The sequence below is a fragment of the Callorhinus ursinus genome, unplaced genomic scaffold (genome assembly GCF_003265705.2).
Source record: "Callorhinus ursinus isolate GAN/ISIS: 27379988/994484 unplaced genomic scaffold, GSC_fseal_2.0 scaffold51, whole genome shotgun sequence".
NCBI lineage: Eukaryota > Metazoa > Chordata > Mammalia > Carnivora > Otariidae > Callorhinus > Callorhinus ursinus.
The window spans coordinates 9124132-9141068 of NW_027397113.1; the positions used below are offsets into that span (position 1 = coordinate 9124132).

Sequence of the window (16937 nt, forward strand, 5' to 3'; positions counted from 1 at the left end):
AGAACCCCGCCTTGCGGAATTGAGGCCCACGTTAAGAATCCCTGGGCTTTAGTCACATTTTTACTGCCTTTTGCCCCCTCCCGAACTCTGGTGGTGCTTTGCATGTGTCCGGGGTTCAGGACACAGGACACCAGGGAGAGTCAGAAGCCAACTTGGCTTTGTAGGAAGAAGCTGACAAATCGCACTCGGGCAACACAGTCTAGTCACTGACTTTGCCTCGGGTCCTGGAGTGGCGGCAGGGGGCACGAGGGGCTGACGAGAGGAAGCACCATTTTCTCCGACAGGGCTTGATGGAGAGGGGCTTCGGCACGCTCACATGGCCCCGACGGTCAGGCAGGTGACGTAATTTAGGGAAATGGGCTGGCATGGGGGGTGGGGTGGGGACACACAGTGAGTCCTACCCTCTCTGGCTCAGGGGGCCGCTGGCCCCTACTCTGCTCTGGCAGCTTGCTGTAAGGCAAGAGGGTGGACCCGAGGCGGCCCAGGCTGCAGCACGGCCTCCGGGCTCCTGTTCTGTGAAGGAGGTGGCCTGGGAGTGGCTCGTGGCGGGGAGCAGCACCCACCCTGGGCCTGTGGGCTGAGTCTTCCTGCTAAGGCCGGAGCCTGACAAAAGGCGCCTCCAAGGCCGAGACAGCTCCTATTCAACTGCTTACCAAACACATCTTCGTGGGGCGCCCCACCCAGGCCTGCCACCGCTTGGAAAACAGTTTTCTAAAGAGACCTAACACCTCAATGCAGCTCCTTTTTTGCGAGGGGTTGGTGGCTTAAGTAGGCCCTGGTTGTGCTGAGGCCACGCACCGTGGCCAAGCTGGAGAGTAGAGAGCTTTTCCCAAGAAAGGTGCTGGTTGGCGACATTTGGTGCCTCACAGCCTCCGCCCTGTAGGGGCGGAGGGTGCGCCTCCCCAAGATGGGCCACTTGGCTTGCCGACTGTTTTGCGCTGAAGGCATCAAGACTCTGAGGGCTCACGAGACACTGCTGCCCCTCCTTTAACTGCATAGAAGAATCTAAATTGGAGGTCTTTCCAGAATAAGTTATTGCCAGAGATAACTGTTATCTGAGTGGCCCGTCTGTACGGCAGGGCAAACATCTGATCACCAAACATCTGCTTGTCTTACTGCCCTGTGAAGAGCACTCCTTCCCTTTGCAGTCCCAGGCCCTACACCTTCTCCTTTGGTCAAAACGACACATAGACCTCATTTGGCCTGGCTTTGCAATTTCCACGTCTGTGTGGCTTCCCCGTACACACTCCTATTAAATTTGATTTTCTCCTGTTACTCCATCTCACGTCAATTGGATTCTTAGTCCAGCTTGAAGGACCTCTGGGGGAACTGGAATTCTTGCTCCCCGACGGTTCTCCCTAAAAGCCGCCTCTCTGTTCCCTCCGGAGGAACCCCTCACCCCTGCCAAGTGTAGGAAGGTGACTGGGGGCCCCTGTGTCCGGATCGCTAGCATGGTCGGGGCAGGTCCGAGACCTGGGCTCTCCCGCTGGGCTCTCACGGGACTCTGGGGAGGACGGAAGGCCTGGTTGGAAGGTGTTGGCAGAGGGCTGACCAGATTTCTCTGGCATGTTAGTGCCCCCGGGTTCCCCGATTCTGTGAGCACCCCTCCCCCATATCCTTCTAGTAACTCAGCGTAGGCTCTCCCAGAGTTGGCTTCTGTGGCTCGGGCTATGAGGAGCTGCTGCTCCCGGTGCTCCTGGTGAGCCAAGAGGCCTCCTAAGGGGACTGGTGCCCAAGGGCTTAGTGGGGCCCGGCCTGGCCTCTGCCTTTTCTAGATCTTCAGGCTCCCAGTGAGCTCTCCCGCTCGTACTCCCCTCCGCACTAAGGAAAGCTGGGCACTGCAGGGCACTGTGTGTTTCTAGACACATGCGTCTCTAGGTTCTGACTAGCAGAGACTGTTCCCGTTGAGGGAATGATTTAACTTCCAGGAACGTCCAGCCCCGGTCTCTGACTCTCGGCTTAGAAGTTATCTGTGATGGGCCGAAACCACTTTAGCTTTGAACTTTAAACTGCGGTGCGAAACAAAACCCCACATTGGTAGGATTTACAAGGCGCCCTCTTTGTGCCAGGCCCTGAGGTGGCGTGGCGCCCGTGGGCTTGGCAGCCAGCGGTCCCAGAGATCTGATGCTCTCTGCTCGGGAAGGCGTCTTGGGGCGAGGGCTGATGGGCGGCCACAGAGGCGGGGTGGTGATGGGGCTCCGCGTCAGGGGCCAACTGCCCGCCATGCCAAGCTGCTCTGTCTAACCAGGACAGCTGTACCGCTGTCCCCAGAGGGGTGCAGGGGCTGGACCCTGCACTGAGGAGGGGAGGCCCTCTGGCTTGCAGAAAGTAGAAAAAGTGTTATTTACAAAGAACATATTAAAAAGACACTAGAAAACCGAGCCCCTCCCCACCCTGCCCGTCCCACCCTGCGCCCCAGAGCGGAGCTTCCTTCTCACTGGGGTCAGAGTCTGAGGAGAGAACCAATTCCTCTGGCTACCGCTCCCCACATGTCTGCTTGGGGGGGGTGGGTCTTGTTTCTGGGCTGTGCCTTTCACGGCTCCCACACGCAGAGGGGCAGCCTGGCTGTGTTGGGGGTCTTCCCTGGGCCAGGCTCCAGCAGCCCGCAGCTGTAGGGACAGGGGACATATCTGAAGGCCCCCTTGCCTCGGTCCATGTTCTGGCTGGGGCAGAAATTATTTCCAGGTGGCGGATGCAAGAGTGTTCTCAGGAGACAGGTCTGGCTCTTGATGTTTCGTGCCTGGTGCCTGGTTCTGTGGGGAGAGAAGGAAACAGGTCAGAGGAGGAAACCTCACACCCCGGAGAGGGTTCAGGGAAGTGGGGCACAGGCCCCAAGCCCCCGGTTTGATGTCAGGGACAGAGGCTGTCCCTCTTCCCGCTGACAGCTCTCTAGGGGTCTTGGGGGCTCTTCTGGGTGGCCTTCTAAGATGCAGTTTAGGAGAAGAGGTTAAGGTCGATGATCCTTCTGCTATAATTGCCAAATCAGCATCTGTCACCTAAATTGCTAATGCTATTCTTTCTGCCTGCAAGAGTCAAGATGTGGGGCACCTGGGGGGCTTAGTCAGTTAAGCGTCTGCCTTCAGCTCAGGTCATGATCCTGGGGTCCTGGGACTGAGGCCCATGTGGGGCTCCCTGCTCAGCGGGGAGTCTGCTCCCGCTCTCTCCGCCCCTCCCCTAGCTTGTGCTCTCTCTCTCTCTCTCTCTCTCTCGCTCACTCTCCCTCTAAAATAAATAAATAAAATCTTAAAAAAAAAAAAGTCAAGATGTGCAGAGCCCCCCATTCCAGATGGGCAGGGTGGGCAGGAGGTGAGGAACTGAGGGGCTGGTGCTTATCCGTGGGGCTGTTTGGGGATCCCAGGGGGCCAGGGAGCGGGGCTCACCTCTCACAGCCTCTGAGCCCCGTGCAAATCGTAGTCACTATCGGAGGAATTATCAGGCTGGGTGGAAACACGATGCAGGGCCCCTTCCAGAGCTGCAGAAAGAAAAGAGGCCCTTTGCAGCAGGCTTACCCCACCAGGCGACATAGAGAGAGCCCCTGAGAGCCCAGGAGCCCGCGGGGGCCTGAAGATCACAGGGGCTTTATGAGCTGGTGGCTTGACAGTCCTGTATCTGTTTTGATCAAATCAGCCAGTGTTCACTAATGATACTCATCTCCAGGTTCCCTGGGGCTTAATTGTTCGTGCCAGTCAGGGAGCCTTCAATACAGGGCTTCTGCAGGCCCCCGCTAGCTCTGTTCTGCCTGGAAGGAATCCAAGGAGCCTCATTTACCATCCGGCCCACAAGGCCCTGCGGAGAAACAGGCCTGTTAGGTCACAGCAGTGCTGTGGTTAATGGCATCCCAGCGTATTCTTCTCTCGAGCTGAGCGGCTCACGGTCTCCGGCGGGGGGGGGGGGGGGGGGGGGGGGGGGGGGGGGGGGGGGGGGGGGGCAAGCTGAGGCCCGGGAAGGCTGGATCCGTTCCATACTCTACTGGGACCACTGTCAAAGGGCAGTGAGAGCTCCCTGTCCCCCGGGGCATCCCTTCTCCGGGCAATCACGTGACCCGTGCTGCCACCTTCATCCCCGGAAGCATCGGCGGCCGCTTACCTGCATAAGCAGAGACGTGGGAGTTCCTGGGCGGCTGACTGTATTCGTTCTCCATGGGTGAGACCGTGGGGTTCTCAACCTGGGACCGGACGGTCGCCGTGTGGTTGCGATGGAAAGACACTGAGCAGAGGCAGGAGCCGGTGTCATTAGCCTCGCTGCTCTGTCCCTCCTCCTTCCCACCAGGGGCCGGGAATTTAAATTTCTTGTTCCTTCTGTGTGATGGGGGAGGGGGCAAGGGCACCCACAGTTCCTTCAGTGCATCCCTCTATCCTTTCTCCCTGGGCAGGTTCATTCTTGCAGGGGCCAGAGTTTTAGAGCAGCTTGGGGTTGGCCAGCAGTGTAACTGTCGGGGTGGGCCTTCCGCCGGTCAGTTAGTCATTCATCCAGCATTTATTAAGCAGGGAATTGGAATACAAGTGATAGGGCAGATAACATCCCTCCTCTCCTAGAGCTGAGGGGCTTTATATTGTAAAGGAGACTTCCACAACACACCTTGACTTGCAAAAGGGAAGGAGGAATGTGGAGTGGGAGGTGGGAGGGGGGCCGTGGTTCTATCCATTAGGGTGGTCTGGCTGTGGCTAGGGGGAGAGAGGATGAAGAACGACGGGGCGGGATGGGCTAGCTGCTTCAAAAGGTTTTAATGTTTTAAGAATGGCCTTTTTCAGTTGTTCCATGAGAAAAAGATTGGACAGCCCTTCTTGCAAAAATGCCCATTAAGGTTCTGATAAGTCCTGAGATAAAGAACCAAGTCTAATGTCGCTTAACTCGCTGATTTCTAAATCTCTATGATCATGGAGTCCTCTTTCGGGGTACCACCTGGTAACATCTGTTGACCACGGTCCCACCTTAGATGAGCATGGCAGAGAGGCCTCAAGTTGCTGCCGGCTTTGATAGTGGTCAGCTGTTAACCATGACCCGTGTGGACACTGGCCAGGGCTGAGGGAGCACCTTGCCTCCTGGGACACTTACTGTTCTGGTTCATTCCTGTGGGGCCAATCCACTGGCGCTGTTTCTTCTGGCGGACTGGGAGACAGGCAGGAGAGGCACGTGAGGACGGGGGTGGGCAGGGATCATGGGAGGGAAGGATGGGGAGGTGGGGGGGGAAGGGAGGCAGGAGGTGATAGGTGCGGCTGGACTTCACCCCCTGAAGTCTTTCGGCGGCTCAGTTTTCTGATTTGCTCAGGAGGGCAACTGGACCCAACCAGAGCTAAAGGAGCGTGTCGAGGGGGCTGCTTCTCCAGAAGAAACAACCACGGGGCATTACAACCAGAATAAAACCGAGGAGGGTGCTAGGGACCTGGCCAACACTGCGCATCTCCAGGCCTTCTCTTTTCAGCCTCAGCCTCTCTAATCCACTTCCTGTCTCTGAATAATTTTTCCCAGAGTTCTGCAAGGCAAGGATACCAGCCCCTTATATTCACAATGTGTGCAATCGCCCATTAGGCAGATGAAGAAACTGAGGCTCAGAGAGGCAGTGGCTCAATCAGCGTCTTGCACAGTCGCTAGGGACTGGAGCCAGGCCTGGAACCCAGATCTGGAGGCTGGGGGCGTGCTCCACTCTGAAAAAGGCCACGCCCCTTTGGCCTGGGGGTGCGTCGCGGCGGGGGCGGGGCAGGGTCAGGTGTGGGCCAATCAGCGCTTACCATGTTCCTGACTTTCTGTTCCTAAGGGCGGGGAGGAGGGGCTGGGGGGAGGGGAGGGGAAGGGTGGCAAAGCGGAGGTGCCCTCCTCCGCCCCTCCCGGCTCTCCTCACAGGGGCTTGAAAGGGACGGGGTTTGGGGCACCCGCACCTACATTTCTTCACCAGCTTCCTGTAGGCGTGAGGGCCGCACACGACCAGCAGCACTGCCAAGAGCACGAGGGCTAGGACGATGCTCACCACGGTGCCTGCGCCCAGGCCTGCCGGGTTTGTGTCCTGGCCTGCGGGAGGCAGAGAGGTCAGGGAGGTCCTGCCCGGGCCATCGGAACTGTCCGCTCGGAGGGAGGCTGCTGGCCGGCCGGCTCCCCCCGCGCCCCGCCTTGCTCCTGGCAGCAACACCAGCATGTGCAGAAGGCGGTTAGACACCCGCCCCTCCGGCCGTCTCTGGAATTCTCTGCTACCCATTCATCTGTCTGCTCCCTATCATCCAGCACTTCATCATCCAGCTATCACGGGCCACTCTTGTTGTCAACTATTTAACTTTCTACCCTTTGCCCGTTGCTTATAAGTGATCACCTTGCCATCATATGCTAATAGCCATCCACCCATCCATCCATCCACCCACCCGTCTGTCCATCCGTCCATCCATCCATCCATCCACCCACCCGTCTGTCCATCCGTCCATCCATCCATCCATCCACCCACCCACCCGTCCGTTTGTCTGTCCATCCATCCGTCCATCCATCCATCCGTCTGTCCATCCCTCTTTTATGTGTTATTCGATTACTGTTTCTCCCTTGCTTTTCTATCCTCCATCCTGGAAGACTAGAAGATAGAATGAAAGCTCTCTCGTCCATTAAGGCCAGTCTCCTCTTTATGGCTCATGCTCACTGCTGTCTGAGCACCATTGCCACCCCTCCCCCCCCCCAATTTGCCAGCTATCCATCCTTTTCTAGGGCTCCGCAGCTCTCTGTCTAGTCCTGGAGCCTGTCGCTCAAAAACACGCTCAGTGCTTAGGTCCTAGAGGGAAAATCCAGAACTGCCCTCTGCCCCGGTGGGCTGTGGCCAACTCACACGTGACAAACACCCTCTTGCAGTGGGCTTTTTTCTCTTGCAGCTGGTGGCACTGGGACAGCTTCTCCTCGGGACAGGAGAAGCCGCGGGAGGTCTTCTCGGCAGCATCCAGCACCCGGTAGGAGTTGACTTTGCCGCACTGCTGTTCCTGGCACACCTCCTCCCACCGTGCTGTGCCCTTGGCCCGGGGCACGTCGCATAGGATGTCCCACCGCTTGCCCTGGCGCACCTCCACGGAGCCTTCACACAAGCTGCTGCCCCCCACCAGGCGGCTCTGCACCTTGGGCTGGAAATCTGGAGAGGGGAAGCAATGGAGGGCAGATGGCGGGTTTGGAGGGAGCTTCCTTGGCCCCTAGCCTACATGCCTGGCCACTGGGGCCCCGTGTCTCTGGCCAAGGGGGGGCCCTGGCAGAGCCCAGCTTGTTGGGGGGGCGCTGGGATCACCTTCCTTTCTGTCCTTCCCTCCTTCTGGCATCTTCTGGCATTTCCCTCATCACGCTCTTGCCCTGGCATGTGTGGGCAGCTGCTGGGAGCTATCCTGAGATGTGACACCATGGGCGCTTTCAGAGGAGCAGCTGCAGAGTGGCAATGCCCGATGCCTGGGGCCCCCAGGCAGGTGAGGGTAAAGAGAAGAGCAATGAGAAACAGGCTCTCCCTGGGTCCACGTCCCTCTGAGAACCATCCTCTCCTTCACCTGCTGCTCCTTGAGAGGTGGGAGGGCTTTTCAGAAAGGAGAAACTGAGGCCTGGGGATGGGAAACACTTCCTGCTCTGGGTCCTGGCAGTTCAGGGGTGAGACAAGACCCAGCAATCCTGCTGCCCAGCCTCAAGGGGTGGGCTTTCATGAAAGGACTGAGTCCATTTCTGCTCGTCAGGGTGGGGCCTGGGCTCCAGGCTGAGGCCCACCTGGGCTCAGGTTAGAGTGAGCTGTGGTCTCACCAGCTTGGCCTGTTTCCATAGCAACATCCATCTAAAAGGCCCTAGGAAATTTTCTACTTAGAACAGAATTTCAAAGGCAAGCCCTCCCTGCCTGGTTTTGCAGGTTGTAGACTGCGGGAGGGCAGTGGTGGGTGGGGCTGAGAGCCAGACCATCTCCCCTTATCAGGCCCGGAAACCCTGGGGGCTGCTTCTACCTGGAGGGGGTCGTGTCTGACTAATTCACACCAGGTACCCATGGGGCTGGGGGGTGGCTGGGGGGTGGGGAGGGAAGGGGGCGGGGGCGGGTGTACTTGCGGGATAGCCCAGTGGTCCAGAGCAAGGCTTCCCAGATGTGTGCACACACACCCATAGGACCTTGCTGAGACGCAGATCGGATTCAGTAGGTCTGGGGTGATGCCTGCACATCTGCATTTCTAACCAGCCTGATGTAGCTGGTGCCGCTGGTCCAGGACCATGCTTCTGGTAGCCAAGGTTTAGACAGCAGGCTCTGGAGTGACACTGCTTGAGTGGAAATCCCCGCTAATGCTCTGTGATATTGGGCAAGAAATTTAACCCCTCTGAGCCTCAGCTTCCTTATCTGTAAAGTGGGGATAATAATAGCACCCACCTCCTGAGGTTGTTGTGAAAATGAACGACCGTCCTGGGAAGGTCTCTAGCACCAGGGAAGTGCTCAGTAAGTCTGACTTCTTATAGTCTGGACTGGTGATGGGAACCCACTCCCTCCCAAGGCATGCTATGATTATTCTTCCTCTGACCTGTAGTCTCTTCCTCCTCCACTTCCCCAGTGATCCTGGTTTTGGGGTCCCCAAGACCATCCTCTTTGGTCTCCTCCCCTCAGCCACACCAGATTCGTCAGTCTTCTTGTCATTGTGCAGGAGCCTCTGCGGGGAGCTCTCTGGGGACCTGCTCTGGTCTCCCTCTGCCTGCTGTTCCCCGGGGGACCTCCCACTTGTCACCCCTGCTCCAGCGGACTCTTCCAATTCTGGGATTTACAAACTCCCCTCTTGCAAGGCTGGTCCCCTCCCAGTGCTCCACCTGCTCTGATCCTTGGCACGAGTCACGAGTCCCACCTAAAGAGGTGGGACCTCTGCTCCACCAAACGCACGCTCCTCTCCTCCTTCCAAACCCCTGAGGAGACCTCGCCTCATCCTGGAAGTCCTGGCTGATCCCACCTTCCCAAGCGGCAGCCAGGCCGGCGGTGCTTTTGAGCTTGTTCCCTGTTACTTTGCGGAGATCTCCAGAGCACTGAGTGGGAGTGTAGCTTCCTGACCCCACCCCACCCTCTGTTTCCCTCCCGTTCTCCATGGTGCCCAGTGCCCAGTGCCCAGTGCCCCACGCAGGGGTTTCTGGGACCAGGTGGTGGCGGAGCATCTGGGGGCACCCCGTGGGTCCTCGCGGGGTCTCACTCACCAGAACAGACGAGGGCCAGAGCTTGGCCACCCTCATAGGGGGAGACTTTTCCGAAGCACTGCTCCAGAGAGGCGCAGCTCGCATTCTGGATCTTCCATCGAACGGGCAAGGGCTTACTCTCCCCTGGATCTTGGGTCCTGGTCGTTTGGGCCTCCGGCAGATGCTTCAGGAAGGAGCCACACTGGAGGGCCGCACAGATGCGGTTCTTCAGGTCCTGGGTCCCGTCCTGGTCCTGCGCCTCGTAGCCAACGGCGCCCCCCAGGCTGCCGTAGTAGAACTCCACCACGCCGGCGCAGCGCAGGCCCTCGGGTCCGGCCACCAGCTGCAGCCTGGGAGGAGCTGTGGAGGGAGAAAGCGGGGAGCGGGCCTGAGGGCTGCCCGGCTGGCCGTGGGGGGCCTTCCTTGTCTGGTTCCAAGGAAAGACAGGTCCACAGCCGGTGGGAGGTCGTGAGCTCCCAAACGTTGCCTAGGACCTACTTATGACTAAATTTTTTCATGTTCACTTGAAATTCCAGTGCAACGGGGCATCCCGGGTTTTTATTTGCTAAATCCCGCACCCTGGCGCCAGGAACCTCAGAATTCTTACCTGTGGGCTCTGGAGTGGTGGTGGGTGGGGGGCTTGTGGGAGGAGGTGTTGTCTTCCTTGGCTCTGCAATGAGATACTCTGGTGAGGGAGAGGCAGGAGCCCTGGGAGGGAGGACTGGAGGTTGGGGGGAAAGAAGGCGGGGTCGGGGGGGAGGGCTGGGGTACCAGACAGTTTGGAGAAAGACCTAGAACGCGTGATGTAAGTGCCATTTGCCCCATTAGGCCCACTTGGTCCACATTGTCTCTAAGGGTCCCGTGGGGTGGGCAGCACCAGCCCATTTTACCGTTGGTAAAGTGAAGGTTAATAGGAGACGGGAATGTTAGCAATGGCAGAACCAGGTTTTCGACCTCTTCCATCCCCTCCCCCCCGGCAGGTGCCGGCACCCCCTCAGCCCTTCCCCTCCAGTTCCCCACCAGTATACGTTTCTGAGGGGGGGGATTGTTGTAAGTCAGGACCCCCTTCCACCTGCCGGCTCAGGCCCCAGATCCCAGGTCCTGGGCAGCCTCCCCGGGGGCTGGTGCACAGGCCCAGGGGACCCGTGTGGCCGACTCGTCACCCACCTAGGCAGATCAGGCCCAGAGGGCTCCTCTGGTTGGCCTCACTGGAGGTGCAGTTGGAGAAGGACCCCAGGTGTCCATGGCAGGTGACCAGGGCCTGGGGACTGTCGAAGTCAGGGAAGTGGGCCAAGACCAAGGCGTCCCCGCAAGAGAGGCTCCGGCAGAGCTTCGAGGCCTGCCTGGGGTCCTCCCAGTGGTTCGGGTTCTGTCTCCAGCTCCACCTAGACACTCTGCGCCATGTGGACCCGAGGAGGACCTCCAGCTGCCCTTGGCACGGTGACCTGGAGCCTGTCAGTCTCACTGGGTTCCCTGGGGGTCAAAGAGGGGTGTGTGTGGGGGGGTCCCCTCCGTGGGAACCCTCCTCTGCCCTCTCCCCACCAGGCTCCCACCCAGCCAGGCTGCCTTCCACCCCGCGGGGCTGCCTGCATGGCTCCCGGGAGCTTTGTCCTTGGGGGCACGGCGGGGTGGGGCTGGGGGGGCTTCCCAGACACTCAGGCGGTCCCCCGCAGCGGGGCCCCAGGGGATGGGGCTGGAGATCTCGGAGCTGAGGGGAACTCAGAGCAGCGGGCAAGGGGGTGCTCAGCACCCCATTGTCCAGCAGGATCGCCCCACTCTGCAAGTTCTGCTTCAGTAGAAATAGGGCCTGTTGCCCGTTTATATTTTTCTCTTTCTGACTTCTCAAATCAGCGCTGTTGAGGTACGATTTAGACCCAGTGAAATGCACTCATTGTGAGAGTGGTCCAGGGGAACCTGACAAACGCATGCATGTCTGGAACTACCACCACACAGCTGGAAAGTTCCTTTGTGCCCATGTGCGACTGATTCCCCTGCATCCAGCCCCAGGTGCCCACTGATCTGCTTTCTGTCGCTAGGGACGCGTTTTGCCTCCTCTCAAATGTTATGTACATGGAATCATGCAAATCATGCAGCGTGTTTGTGTTTCTGTTACTCTCTTTTTCTCGTCTGAGCCCCTTCCCCCGGCATTTGGGTTTTCTCTGCATCGTTGCATGCACCACATCCCTTTTTGTTGTGGAATAAGGTCTCGCTGTGTGGCTATGCCACGATTTATTTATCTAGCCACCATTTGGCTGCTGTGAACAAAGCCGTGTGGAACGTTCGTGAACTGATGTCTGTCTGTGTGGGCACGTGTTCCATTTCTCTTGGGTAAATACCGAGGAGGGGAATTGTTGGATCATAGGTAGGAGCAGGACTAGTGTGATTTTCTAAAGCTCTGTGAAGGAAAAAAGGATATATATATATTTGTATCTGTACAGATTCTAGAAGGAGAGACAAGACAGGAATCCATGTGGTTGTTACCTGGGGTGTTAGGATGGGGGAAAGACTGGGCAGATGGGGGACAGAAATGGAAATGAGGTTCATCACTGTAGGTCTTTTTATATTTTTAAAGTTTTAAGCCAGGCAACTGTATTACCTATTCAAGAATTTTTTTTTTTTTTTTTTTTTTAAATGTAGAAGGTTTTTCCTAGTGATTGTGGGATGGAGGTTTTTCCCTGGTTGGAAAGTTCTGGGCAGGCTACCTTTATCTTTGGGGCTTGGGGCCTAGAGCACAGCGCTAGGGCTTGGCAAGGTCGCTAGACTAGTTGGAGACAAAGGGGGCTCGTCCAACACTTGACATCGGCAGGATGTTCTGCACTTTCCCTCCAGTGAGCAGACTTACTGACTCCTCACCAGGGAAGAGATGTTCTCCCCATTTTATAGGTGGGGAAATTGGGGCTTAGAGAGGACAAAGCACTTGCTAGAGCTCAGAGCTAGGATGCCACCGCAGGGCTCTAGGTCCTGGACAGGGCCCACCAAGGCCCCTGCGGCTCCTTCTGTTTGCACATGGCTTCTGAGACCCTCTAGCCACATTTCCCCCCAAACACATTCAGCATGATGTTATCTCAAGAAATGTGAAAGAGTGAGGTCTAGGGAGAGATGAGTCTGAGAACTGCTGAATTAAAAATTACCGAACAGGTTTCTTCACTGTAGGACTTCTCAGAGCCTTTTCCAGGCCGGTAGACACAGTCAGTCTCCAGTGAGGGACGGTGTTGCCTACCTTTTATCCAACACATTCCATGAGCCCTGTTTGGGAAACACTAACCTCTTAAAAGTCCAACCTTGAAGGCAGGGCATTCCACATACTTTACAATCTGGTGCAGCCTCTCTCTACAGCCTCAGCTGCAAATGCATTTGACCGGGGAGATCTGGCAGGAGCGAGTAGGAAACAGGACTTTGCAGGGTGCATTATGGGCCAGTATGTTTTCTCTGCATGGTGAGTGGGTTATAATAGAAATTATCCTGAGAACTAGCATTCAGGCCATTGAGGGCATCCGTCGGCACATGGGCATCTAAATGTATATGTGAGTGTGGGTGTACGAGTCTGGGCATGCTGGGGCTCTCTCTCTGGGGTGGGGTTCACTCTGACAGGTCCCCCTATAGCCTGATGGAATCGCAGCCCTGCCCCCCCATCAGCCCCTGCTCCAGGCCTCTGTATGGCTCTTCCTTACCTGAGTCCTCCCAGTAGGGCCCCCCGAGGCAGGAAGTGACTGCAGAAAGCAGAGAGGAGGGTCAGGAAGTGGAACCTCCCTCCTGCCCCCTACCCCCCTACCCCACCTCACACCCACCCACAGCATGAGCAGTGGCCTCTTTTGCACCCCCCCAATATGGGGTTCAGGGTTTCATACTATACATCAGAACCCCTAGGTGGGTCATGAAACCAATTCTGTGGGTTGCAGCTATCAAATTTTCCCCGTTTTAAAACTTTACTTTTTAAACGAGCATCAGTAAAGTGGATTTTCCTCTGGTGCACAGATCTATGAATATTAACACATACTGGGTGATCACCATCATAGTCAAGGTAACATTTCCATCACCCCCCAGCGTTTCCTCGTGCTCTTCCTTTGCAGTGATAGGTGGCCTTGCCACCATTAATTTTTAAAAATTATGTAGTCATGCAGCCGTCACGTTTTTTACGAAATGAAATGGACGAGAATAGAGAATGTCAGAGTACCCGGTCAGTTGTGAGGATAAGGACCCCTTTCTGTGCATTCGGCTGCAGGGTAAACCCCTCGTGAGCGTTGCTTTCAGTCTAAAAGAGCTTGAACTTCACAGTTGTAGAGAACCAGAGGAATGACCCAGAATGGGAACCCCAGGCATCATTTGCTACTTTCTGATATCCCCAAAGCAGGTTAGGTATGACAGCAATTTATCTTCAACGGCTCAGCTTCTAGAGGAGGAAGTCGAAGCTCGGAGATGGAAGGGGGGGGCCCGAGATAGCGCAGCTGGGGGGCACAAAGGAGTCAGGACCAGAGCCCCAGTGGACAGGGGTCTTGGGGAGCTGGCCACCCCTCTGGTGTGGCTCCTGCCCAGGCCTGTTCAATAGCAACAGGGGCCATTTGGGAAGTCCCGTCTGACTCCGGAGCTGGGGGGGCAAACTGGCTTATTGCGGGGACTCTCATGGAGCACCCCTGTGGCCAGCTCATCTGTGGCTGTGGCGGAGGTCGGATTTGGGTGGGCCTGGGGCAGGGGGGTGCACCTGTGTGGCCTCAGAGCACCCCTGCCCCAACGTTTGTCGCTCAGCTCTGTCAGCTTTGAAGTTGGGGCTCTGATTTCCATCTGTCTGACCCCTGGGCTAGCTTCGCAACCGGGAGCCGGGACAGTCAGGGTGACAACTTTAGGGAGTAAATGGTTCCATTGAAATTGCTTTGGAGAAATTTTTGCCGTGTGTTAAAAAAAAAAAAAAAATAGGTGTGTTTTAAAAAGGCTGTTTTTGCCTGAGTGTTCTGGAGCTGGTGGTAGAATTGTAAGGGAAGACAGGCCCCAGCCGGTCGGCCCTCTCCCCCCAGCCAAGCCTCCTGGTAATAACACTGTGAGGTTTTGGCGTCCAGTGCTCGGAGCTGGGGCCGCTGGTTGTGGAGCTGGCGGGGCCTGGGGCAGGTGCTGGGAGGACGGCTGGGGCGCTTTGCCGGCCTGGGATGCGTGGAGGGCTTGCCACTTCTCTTTCCCACTCGAGACCTTCATACTCCCCAGGTCACCATGGTCAATGTTCATTATTAACAACAGCTACCAATTATTGAGCACCTACTGTATACTTGGCACTCAGGGTGGCTCCTGACAGATATCACTGTTACTCTTCCACACGGCTCCGTGATGTGAGTTGAATATATTCATGGTGTAGACGCTGGGAGAGGGAGAATGCCCTGTCCAGGGGGACACTGCCAGCAACAGCCAGGGCCTGGATTTAAACCGTGAGTCTGCCTTCCAAACCCGTGCTCACTGCCACCTCGTTGTGCCTCCAGAGCGCCAAGTTTGGGGATGCAGAGATGAACGCAGCCTAGACCCTGTCCCCGAGGGGCTTGAGCCCCTAGACATTGGAACCCCCGGGGGCAGGGGCCAGACCAGACCATTCTGGCAGATCTCACACAGGATGGCCCAGGCCCCTCTCAGACAACGTTCTTGGGAAAGACTGAACAAGCTGGAGAACCAAGTAAAATCCCCAAAATGCTTTGTTGAGGAAGGGCGTCTGGTATCCCAAGTCTTTGCCTCCCTCTGGGTGCCTGATGTCCTCGGTGGAGCAGCATTTCCTGGCTTGTCCTTCCTTCACCATCACCATCACTGTCACTGTCACCAGCATCACCATGACTACCGTCACCATGACTATCATCACTACCATCATCACTACCTCCATCAGCCTCACCATCATCACCATCACCGTCACCATGACTACAATCACCATCACCATCACTACCACAGTCACCATCACTACCACCGTTCCTAGCACCATCAGCCTCACCTTCATCCCCATCACCATGACTACCGTCACCATGACTATCATCACTACCTCCATCAGCCTCACCATCATCACCATCACCATCACTACCACGGTCACCATCACTACCACCATCCCTACCACCATCAGCTTCACCTTCATCCCCATCACCATGACGACCATCACCATGACTACCACCATCAGCCTCACCATCATCACCATCACGATCACTATTACCTTCAACAACACCTGCACCGCCTTCACCATCGCCACCATCACCATGTTGATCAGCCTTACCATCAGCCTCACCATCACCATCATCACCACTGGCAACACTTTTAGAGTTCACATTTACCCGGGCGTTTTTATATGTTAACTCTCTCAAACCTCACCATAGCTCTATGAAATAGGCCCTATCGTTTTTTGTAAGATTTATTTATTTCTTTTAAAGAGAGAGGAGAGAGCATGTGCGAGTGAGAGGAGGGGCAGTCAGAGAGGGAGAGAGAATCCTCAAGCAGATTGCCCATCCATCACAGAGCCCAGTCACACGACCCTGAGATCACGACCTGAGCTGAAACCGAGAGTCGGATCCTTAACCAACTGAGCCACCCAGGTGCTCCAGTAGGGCACTATTATTTTGATCTCCATTTTATAGTTGAAGAAGTGGAGAAAGATGAACTAAGCTGCTAAGCAGCAGGTCACTGCTGGGGCTGGGACTCAGAGCCAAGCCATCTGTCACAGACTCTATGCTCTTGACTGCTGGGCCAAGCTGCCTCCCCTTCCTTCACCAACTCCCTGCATGTTCATGGAGTGCAGACCTGAGGAAAGGGAAGGACTTGGAATTCCGTTCAGTTAGTGAAACATGCCATGAGGAGCCTTTTCCACGAACTTGCTCTCTGTGATCTTGGCAAGTCGCTCAACCTCTCTGGACTTGGTTTCCTCATCTGTACAATGAGGAAGTTAGACGCCCCGATCCCTCACCTTCTTCTCCGTTCAGACTTCTCTGATCTATAACCTTTTGGTTCCTGATATATCTCAGTGGCTGGCAGGGGCCGGGCAGAAGTGGAGGTGAGATGAGTGACTGACTCCGAGCCTTCTGGATGCTTCTTCTTTCTGTCTGTCCAGAGATATGCTCAGGTTTTCATTGTCCGAGACATATTTTCATTCTCTCAGCTGCTCCTCACAGGGGTGCAAACCAGCGGCCTCCTTCCCTGGAACCCTGCGGACTATGCTCAGGTTCTCTCCGAGACTGTCCGGGGCTGCAGCTCAGCCAGCCCTGCATGCAGCCCGAGGCCCCCAGCTCTGCTGTGGCGGGAGCTGCAAACAGAAGGCTGGAGACCCTGGGGGCCACGAGGGACGCGGGGCTCGGATGCACTGTGCCATTTCCTAATCTGCCATCCACAGCAGCAGCCGCGCAGCTGGGGCCAAGAACGAGAATCCTCCAAAGGCCCCTTCTCTCCGCTGCCAGCCTCCCCTCGGACCCCCACAATTTCGGGCTTGGAGTGGCTGAGCCCAGGCTGAGTGCAAGGCCGAGAAAGCCCGAGAGACCTAGGAGGCGTTTCGCTCTCCTGGCCTCTCTCTTCACCCCCCCATTTACAGAGACTCAGCCATTCCGACCCTGCTGTGCTGGCAGGTTCTCTGTGAGGAGTGCAAACGTTCCTGAAGGCAGCCCCAAGACGTTTATACCCTCACCCCGCCCCCCCCCCCCCCCCAGTCCTCTTGCCCCCCAACATTCCCGGTGAGTCTCGCTCTGGTTCTCGGTGCAGCAGTACGGTAGGTTGCATCAGGCCCTGGCTGGGTTGTATTTGCTCTGCGTGGCGCTTAACATTTTTTCCCAGTCAATTAAAAAAAAGAAAAGGTTTCTTTCTGTTTTGCTTGA

General features: G+C 56.5%; 1 protein-coding gene across 1 annotated transcript in view; it reads right to left on the bottom strand.

Annotated features, from left to right (window-relative positions):
* Positions 1-2315: 2315 nt before the first annotated feature.
* The window catches only part of CD5 (CD5 molecule), a 21194-nt gene continuing 6572 nt past the window's right edge, over positions 2316-16937 (bottom strand). Inside the window, exons 2-11 of the mRNA XM_025878463.2 lie at positions 12798-12836; positions 10294-10599; positions 9734-9796; positions 9148-9486; positions 6800-7093; positions 5881-6006; positions 5056-5109; positions 4087-4206; positions 3381-3472; positions 2316-2753 (exon numbers count right to left, since the gene is read on the bottom strand). Coding sequence (XP_025734248.1) covers positions 3384-3472; positions 4087-4206; positions 5056-5109; positions 5881-6006; positions 6800-7093; positions 9148-9486; positions 9734-9796; positions 10294-10599; positions 12798-12836 — 1430 coding nt within the window. The 3' untranslated portion in view covers positions 2316-2753; positions 3381-3383. The remainder of the gene's footprint in view (positions 2754-3380; positions 3473-4086; positions 4207-5055; positions 5110-5880; positions 6007-6799; positions 7094-9147; positions 9487-9733; positions 9797-10293; positions 10600-12797; positions 12837-16937) is intronic.